The sequence below is a fragment of the Neolamprologus multifasciatus genome, chromosome 19 (genome assembly GCF_963576455.1).
Source record: "Neolamprologus multifasciatus chromosome 19, fNeoMul1.2, whole genome shotgun sequence".
In the NCBI taxonomy this organism is placed as follows: Eukaryota; Metazoa; Chordata; class Actinopteri; order Cichliformes; family Cichlidae; genus Neolamprologus; species Neolamprologus multifasciatus.
Window position 1 is genome coordinate 29,056,988 of NC_140457.1, and position 9,426 is coordinate 29,066,413.

The window sequence follows — 9,426 nt, forward strand, 5'->3', positions numbered from 1 at the left end:
AGCACGAGGGCTCTGACGTCCACTGACAGTGGACTCAGTGGGAACACCCACACGCAGTTCTAGAGAGATCACAAGAAAAAACAGTTTCTAATGTTCAACTTGAAACTCCAGAGTTTTACTTCTGTTCCCTACAGTCTAAATTTTAAGGAGACCTTTACGGAGGTCACACAATGTTTGAAGCCATCCAGTCTCAAACGGGGTTCTGCTAAAGTCATCAGAATAATAGGTTCTATCAGATCTGATAGCACTTTGGGATATATTGGCAACAAACTCAGATCTTGAGTTTTTGCCAATATACTTGTGCTACTTATCCATAACCCATAAGTTCTAATGAGGGTCTAACAAGGTTGTGGTAAAGTCACAGTTCTAATGAAGGCTATAAAGTTTGAAGGAATTCTGTCGATATGCTAGTTAACACGTTCTAAGACAAGTCTGATTTAAAATTTGGCTCCATGTTCTACTGTTGAATACACTACTACTGAATGGGTGAGTGTAGTGCATCCAAAAAACGTTCTTCAGACATTTTGCTTGTCTAATGAGGGCATTCGAACACGTTTGTGTTCCATGTCAGCGATGTCGATTTCACTAGTTTCTACGTTTCTCCCCATGATTAACAGAGACGAGGCACGGAGGCATCAGTTCTGCCACAGGCTTTTATTGCAAAGTGGCTTCCTTTGATCTCAGAAACAACGTTCCACTTTAAGGCTCCAAATGTCGTGTTGTTGTGGGGTAGTCTCTCACTGCTGGGGTCAAATCTGCATCCTTTAGTGTTTCTTTACAAAATAAAAGTGCACTCTAACTCTGGTGTGACAGTTACATTCAAACTGAAAGTAAGGCGATGACCAAAACTAGAAAGTAGTGAGTCCAACAGAAATGAAAGCTGAGGTAAACAAATTATCTTGGAGACATAAATACAGAGAATTTAATGCAGATCTTTGCTGTCTTAACCTGTAGTGTTTCAACAGAAAGTGCTGGATAATCTTTTCTGAATGCATAGTCTAACAGTGTCTGTCTGGCTGAAACATACTGGAGAGAGAGAAAAAACACTTTATAATAATAAATAAAGTCAAAAAAGCATGGTGAGTGTGACCTGTGTGCTGTTGGAGGCGCAACCCTCGCTTTCAACACACGTGGCTGCGTCTTTCACTTTTTGGCAAAAGTGGCTGTGTGAGAGAGACAGCCTTTCCTGTGGTTTGGTAGTGTCATCTCTTGTTTGTTTCTGAAAGGTGAACAGAAGTCATGTGGCAACAAACTGGGAGGTGTTTGCATATCATTATGTTAATGAGATCTTCTTAATGTCGGGGGAGGGAAAGTAAAAAGAACAAAAACCAAGAGAAAACAAAGAGGCCTAAAGATGCTAACTCCTTCAGGACATTGATACAGACAGAGCAAGCTGCTGGGTGAAGCAGTGGTGTTCAGGTGGGGTCAGGTGCTTCAGTCTGGATGGCACGGCGGTTGGCTTGACTCTGCTCAGTTTGTCGCCGAGACATCACAGCTGCTTGCCCTCCAGAGACACCACCGTGTTCCCGCCCAGCTTCTCAGCCAGTGTGCGATAGTCCTGGATGTCATCCAGCCCGTTTGCCTGCCACTCGTGTTTGATACCTGTGGAGACACACCCACTGATGAGATGACTCATCCAGGAGAAACAGTATCAGGCCACTTCCTTATCCCTTCCATGTAATTTTTATTTCATGAAATGCACGAACCAGCTCAAACACTGATGTCGTCAAACAACGTTAAAATTGTTGGAAGTGTTTCCTTTGTGACACAGAGAAGAAAGCAATAGGAGATGTGTGTACATAACAGAGATGGGCGTAATCTGATTACTTTTTTCAGGTAACAAGTAAGGGATTACTCTTGCAAAAACGGTAATTACATTACTGTTACTTTCCCGTAGGAACGCTGCGTTACTGCGTTACTAAAACCGTGATTTTTTTGCGAGAATGTCTCATGACAGTGACGTAAGCGAGTGCGACGTTCGTGACAACAGCTGTGTGCAGATCAACAATGGATCATATATCGAGTGCAGAGAGAGTATGAGCGTGCAGCGTTTAAAGCGTGGAAGTACTGACCTTACTTTGAGTTTGATTCCATAAAAAGTGACAAAAACATTAGTGTCCGTTGTGCGTGGGAAGAAAACTTCTTTTTACAGCGAAAAAAAACCCCTAAACTTCCAAACAAGCACCGAGTAGCTACGACGTAATGGGAAACTCAGAGAAACTCGCGGATTCTTCCACTGACCACTGCACACCTGCACCAGGGTAAACCTCCGCCTACCCCACTCCTGCTTTACAGGTGAAAATAGAGCAACAGGACTGCTAGTCTTTGACTTTATTTATTTTCTGCTGTGTTTTACTTGCATCTTTGCACCTTTCTCACTCACTGTGTATTAACTGACCTCTCTGTATTGAATCGTATCTGTTATTAATCTCTGTCTCTCTTCCACAGCATGTCTTTATCCTGTCTTCCTTCTCTCACCCCAACCGGTCGCAGCAGATGGCCGCGCCTCCCTGAGCCTGGTTCTGCCGGAGGTTTCTTCCTGTTAAAAGGGAGTTTTTCCTTTCCACTGTCGCCAAAGTGCTTGCTCATAGGGGGTCATATGATTGTTGGGCTTTTCTCTGTATCTATGAAGCGCCTTGAGGCGACATTTGTTGTGATTTGGCGCTATATAAATAAAATTGAATTGAATTGAATCTATTTGAAAGACTGAGTGTAAACACACAAAATATTTTATTTTATGTGCTGGAATGTGCAGAAAATAGGTTTAAATGTTAAACTAATTTCTTCCAGTCAGAGAATGTTGCAGATAATTAAATTTTTGCTTGATGCATAAAGTTAAAAGATTAAAACTCATAAAACAAGTTTTAAAAAGAGACTTTTCCATTTGATTACATTTTGTACGATGATTATGTAGAAAAAGTAGAAATGGGCTGAAAGATCTATCACTTTATCACCTATTCAGGTTGTAAATCGTGTTTTTAAAAAGTAACTAAGTAACTAAGTAATTAATTACTTTTGAAAATAAGTAATCAGTAAAGTAACGGGATTACTTTTTTGGGGAAGTAATCAGTAATTAGTTACTGATTACTTTTTTCAAGTAACTTGACCAACACTGCATAACAACCAAAAGAACTTTCCAGAAACATTATGGGGTTTCCACAGAAGAACAAACCAGCTAATGGGTACTTGTGTGGCAGCTAATGGGTACTTGTGTGGTTGCAGTCTATGAGGAAACAACCGCTCGCTGTGTAACCTCAGCAAACATTTTCCTCCTGTGTTCCTGGTTTCACTCGCTAATCATACTGCGAGCAATGTGTAATTTTGTAAATTACGGTCCAATTAGTCAGAAAGGAGACTTGTGATTGACAAGTTGTTGACTGGGCACGTGCAGTGCTCCTTGGTTTCTCAGTTAGGTCCACGTTAACCTCACTAACTATGGATCGTCTCACGGTGGCAGTGGTCATTCTCTCGATTGAAGGCTCTTTACCTCCCAAAATAAAGCTCCTTGAGGTGACTGCTGTTGTCATTTGAGTCTATAAAAATTAAACTGAACTGAGATGAATGAGCAGCAGCTCTAAAAACAGAAAAATCAATTTGGCAGTTCCCAAATATACACTTTATAGCTGAAAGTGCTTCCCTTCTCAAGTAGGGCTGTTCGTTATAACGATATATATCGCATGACGATATAAAAACATCTGTTGTTTCATTTTACGCTATCGTTTGTTTTGTGGTGTCGCAAAACAAACGGTTTACTGCAATGTTTTTTCATGGTTTTGATGGTCACTGTAGTGGCTATATGAAGTTCTCTCTTTCTCTTATATTTAATATAACCACTACAGATGGACAAGCGCCTGTTTTTATGCGTTGTCGTTAGCAACAACGACGGTAAAACCCTCGCGTGTCCACTTGTTTATTTTCCACATAAACCTTTCACAATAAAGCTCAAGATCCTGTTGAGACTTTCCAAAATAAACTGAATCACGTGAAAGAGAATGCAGATTATTTACGGATGAGAAGCAAAAGAGAGCCGTCAGGTGCTAAAAAATAAACCTTAGACTCAAACGTTAGAACAGGCTTTTCCCCGCAGCACGCCGTGTAATAAATACAAAGAAGATGGCGGCCGTTACAACTTATGTCTAAAAATGCATCCTTTAATGCATCGGTTAAAAGACTCGACTCCAGGTAAAGGACGCGCAGCTGCAAACACTTCACACAAGTCGAGCTGCTCGAGATTCACAGAATTGACAGAAAATGTTACATTTTTGTGATATATATCGTTATCGGACGATAGATGTCTTATATGAGATTTTGGTCATATCGCACAGCCCTATTCTCAATTACATCACCTTGAATGATATCATTCTTAATCCCTCGGGTTTAATGTGCACGCTTTGCAGCTGTAACAGGTTATAACTCTTCTGGGAAGGGGTCAGAAAAATAACCCTACAATAATCCCATCTCCCTCTATGGCAAAAACTCCTGTGATGTGTCCTGTCCTCCTGTTTTCTCAGAAGGTAACACTGTAATAAATTTCCTTTTTAATGCCAATAATCATGGAACAAGTTAGTTTGAAAAGTAACGCTACCCAACACTGACAGTAGCATTGCATTGGCAGGTGGGCGGAGCTTTAATACACGTTGAGCTGGCAGGAGTGAACCACCCTAACCCTGAAGGTCTTTTTATTACTGTGTGAGTTTTTTCATGTATTTATCATGTTTATTTGGTTACTATGAGTTTGTCTGTTCCATGCATTACTCTTACTGTAAATCTAGCCCTATTCTTTTTAAATCAGTCACTTGTTCTAACTTGACTAAAATCGCCACGTCTGCTCTTTCGTACAGGTTTCTTAACACAACACCTGAACCCAACAAATATAACCTGGACCCACTCAGCCAATCACAAATAATCCTAACAAAAAACAGCAGCTGTCCTCATCATTGTTTTCCATACTCTGAGTGGGTTTTAGAGTATTTTTAACTTTTTATTCTATTACTAATGTTTAGGCTTTCAAAAAATCCCCTGCACTTTGTGTAAAAACCAAGATGATATTCACACAGGAGCCTGGTTCTGCTGGAGGTTTCTTCCTGTTAAAAGGGAGTTTTTCCTTCCCACTGTCCCAAAGTGCTGCTCATAGGGGGTCATATGATTGTTGGGTTTTTCTCTGTATGTATTATTGTAGGTAGGGGTGGACGATAGAAACTATATAAATTTGGCCAACGATAGAGATTTTGACTATATCGCTCTATCGCGATAGCGCATGTTGATGATGTCATCAAGCTGCGCCTGTTTTGGTCGAAAGCATCGCAGCAGCTACAACTATTATCATCTGCAGATTATGCCGAGAGTCATAGCAAAGAGATGAAGCACTTTTGAAATAACATTGATTCATTAATGCTGAATTCTCTCGCAGCTGCTCTATTCCCATGTTGTTGCAGTATATTAATAACTAACCTCGTATTGTGGATGAATAATCTCAGTTGTTCTCCTGACTGAAGTTTGGCCCGTGTATAGCATCCTGCTATGCGATTGCATTTGTCCCTGACCACCAGAATCCCTCACGTTAACTTTTATTGAGTGGAAAAAAAGTTGGCGTTCATCCTCCAGCTTCACTGTGCTAATGTTATGCTAACATAGCTGTGTCGCTAGCAATCACATAGCACATGATATACCAGGTAGTCCAACTTCAGTAACCCTGCAAACGTCACTGCTGTTTAGTTTTGTCTTCATTTATGTTGGAAGTGGTAGCAGAGCTGTACGTTTGAATTAGTTTCAAAAATCTCTCAGTCAGAACATGGTATGAAATGTTTAGGTGGAAACTAGCGAGCTAACTTCCTGTTAACTTCTAACTCCGTTAAATTTAATAACTTCTGTTTTCATGGATGCCTGGATGTTAAACTTAATTGTTACACCTGGTAAAGCAGCAACGCTGATGATTTTATTAAAGATGAAAGAATTTAGACAGTTTTTAACTCTCAGTGTTTGTTTGACTTTGGGACCTGAATCTGACGGAGTTTTGGACCCAGATTCCTCCGTGAAGCTCCTCACTACGGCAGCCGTAATGCTCTGATCCATCAAGCAGTGCGGCTTACCAAAGTTGTACTAAAACATTTTTAACAGATTCCTGCCAAAATCGGTTCGAGGTCAGTAAGTACAACCAGAATTCATACATAAGGCACACTCTCGATTTTTGAGAAAATTAAAGGATTTTAAGTCCTTATAGTGCGGAAAATACGTTATACAGAAGAAAAGAATATATCGCGATATATATCGTTACCGCACATGCTTCAAATTATATCACGATATGAATTTTAGGCCATATCGCCCAGCCCTAATTGTAGGGTCTACCTTACAGTATAAAGCACCTTGAGGCGACTGTTGTTGTGATTTGACGCTGTATAAATACAGTAAAATTGCATTACAGAGGACATAAATGAATAGGCTGGGTCTCAGCCCAAGCCCCCCACCCCTTTAAAAGCTATTTCACAGGAATCATATGTTCAAACTTTGGACCATGAAATTTAATTTAAGCAGTGAATGTCATAACCACAGGCGTGTCAGACGTGTGAACTTCCGACTCGTGCTTCTACCTAAAAATAAGCAACATCATCAATAAAGAGGCTCGATGATGGCCAAATAACAGAGTGGTGTATATGCAGATCTGAACACTTACCTGTAAACTTCTTTTTAATGGCATCTTTAGAGCTGGCATAAATCATCTTGCTCTTCAGTGGAGCGCTCTCTGGAGCCCTGAGGAGGAAGAAAAACAGAGTCACATGATGTCATGGTGGATGTTCACATTAAACCCTGACAAAGGTTCAAATAATGAGATCAGCGTATGGAAAAAGCAAGACCTGCGAGCCAAAAGCTCAGGCTTAGGACTAGGGCTGGGCTATATCATACCGTTCTCTGTAACACCGGTGTAATGTTGGGCAACGATAAGAAAATGAAATATGGCGATAAAGTATGGTTAAAACGCGCGCAGCGCCTTTGTTTTCATACGCACATGGCAGAAAAAGCATGGCGGCGACGCAGAATGAGAAGAGCGAAAGTGGATCGTTGAATGAAACAGATGAACCTGAACTGGTTTGTAAAAATGCTCCAGCTTCAGTGGTGGAACTGGTTTAGCTTTCGCCCGTCAGATACACAACAAAGCACTATTTTTGGTAGCGCATGCTAGCGGGCCGTCGTTATTACCGTGTTGTTTGGAAAATACGGCGCACTTAAAATCAATCCTTTGTCTGAAAGTCGACAGAGCCCCTTATAATCCCGTGTGCCTTATGTATGAACTCTGGTTGTGTTTACTGACCTCGAAACGATTTTATGTGCACGGCGCTCGAAAATCTGTCAAATGTTTCAGTACGACTTTGCTAAGCTACGAAGCCGCACCGCTTGATGGATTGTTGGAGCATTACGGCTATCGTAGGCGGAGCATCGCGGAGTGATACGTACTGTGCTTCAACATAATATTACCATATTGTGTGTGTATAACCTCTTTTTAAGTTTGTGGATATTATACATGGTTATGCTGAGGATATGTCAGCCAGTTTCCACTGGAAACGCCTTTTGGTTAAACTGTCAGACAGGAAACTACAGCAAATCAACTTTGTAAAGAAAATTATTTATAGCATGTCTATACTGTCACAGAGAAAGATTATGTATTCAAAGTCTTGCACCCATCCCATCTACTTCAGCCCAGATTCAGACTGATCTCATAATCCTGACTACTCCCAAATAATACAGTACCAGAAGAGGAAAACCAGGTCCTCCTTCTTGGACTCCTTGGTCTCGTAGGTGGCATCATACAGAGCGTATCTACAATCATTGGGTGGGAGGAGTTTGACAAAGCTGGCGTAGGGGTCTTCCACTGTGTCGCCGATGTCCCCCACCAGGATCTGCTTTCCCTCTTCCACGATGATTGTCTTCTTGTCGTCACTCAGACAGAACAACACCGCCTTCTTCCTCTTCTTCACCTCATCCTGGGTTGAAGACTTCCTGACCTTCATGTCATTGAACACCCTGATGACTTCATCGTTCACTGTCACACCTGATGCCTGCAAAGAAGAGGCAGTAACTCAGTGAAGCTCTTCATTTGTTGCAAAATGTCAAAAAAGAATGAGGAGCCTCGTCTACAACTGTTTGTGATATAGTCTCCAATAATACTGGTCCAAATTATGTGACATAAAGTTTAATACTGCTGACACCATGTATTTAAATTCTCTAGCACACAGTGAGAAAACAGACAAGCCCAGCAGCATCTGAGAGCAGCAGTCACGGGTCAGCCTCCAATGACAGTAAGTTAGTATTCTTAGGAAAGTTGACATTGTGACTCTTAAAGAGGAGCTGATCAACATGCTGTGAGGTCAAAGTGTGACGATGTCTCCAGCCGTCGAGAAGACTTTTATTAAAACACTAGTACCTGGGATACAAAGGAGTTTTCCCCCCAGCATGGCCAGGAGAGGACAGACTTGCTCATGGGATTTCCACCAGTTTAGTGCCAGTGGTGTAGCCCTCCTGAGATCTTTTTTCCTCCTCTGCAGCTGTGGCAGATAATAATTTTGGAGGTGCTCCAACATCATCATAAGTGTGACCAAGCCAGTCTGTTAGCCCACATGGCTTCCTCATCCTGGCTGGTATGACAGGGTGATGTCAGATTCCTCCTGAGCTTTATTGCCTACTGGCTCGGCCTGCGGCCTCTTCTCTTTCTGTAGAGAATCCACGTTGTGATGGTATCCCAAACCTGGGTTCCAGTGTTTGGAGCATTTTCCACAATGCTGTACAGACACAGGTCTTTGCAGATAGAGTGTTATTTTCTTGGCTTGCTCTGAATTGGGAGGTAGCCAACCAGCACTGGGCTTGGATCATTTTTCAGTTGAGCTGATTCAGAGTTAACATTAACACAGGAAGGCAAAGCCATCCCTGGGTGTAACATGTGAGATGAGTCCTGATGTTCGTAGAATTTCTATATTTTCATACAACACTCCTGGCAGACCCCGTGTATCACTTCCATTTCATTAAAAAAAAATGTTCAGAAATTTGATTTAAACACAAATGACACCTTCCTCATTTCTATCTGCCTCCGTTATCCCACATGTGGTCATCACCTCTGCCGAGCTCACTAAGGGGAAAAACTCCTCAATTGCGCCATCTGGTGGACTGCAAGAGCAACTGATGTCTGCTCATACAAAACGAGTTTGATTTATATTTGCATTTCATATTCATTCATTTCATATAAGAAAATATCACTATTTGGCATCACTGGATTGATACATTTTAACAAATATGTAAATACTTTTTATTTGTTATACTATGCAGTACTGACCGCGCCCCCATACACACACGTTTACAAATGTTTAAGTGTATCTTTCTATGTTAAAGGAGGATGATACCCACAACCTGAGGAAACACTACAAGTGGAAGAGGTGATGA

At 41.4% G+C, this 9,426-nt stretch overlaps 1 protein-coding gene across 1 annotated transcript in view; it reads right to left on the reverse strand.

Moving 5' to 3' along the window:
• Positions 1-635: 635 nt before the first annotated feature.
• cfl2 (cofilin 2 (muscle)) overlaps positions 636-9,426 on the reverse strand; it is a 9,952-nt gene continuing 1,161 nt past the window's right edge. Inside the window, exons 2-4 of the mRNA XM_085144514.1 lie at positions 7,744-8,051; positions 6,671-6,747; positions 636-1,602 (exon numbers count right to left, since the gene is read on the reverse strand). Of these exons, the coding sequence (XP_085000640.1) occupies positions 1,490-1,602; positions 6,671-6,747; positions 7,744-8,051 (498 nt within the window). The 3' untranslated portion in view covers positions 636-1,489. The remainder of the gene's footprint in view (positions 1,603-6,670; positions 6,748-7,743; positions 8,052-9,426) is intronic.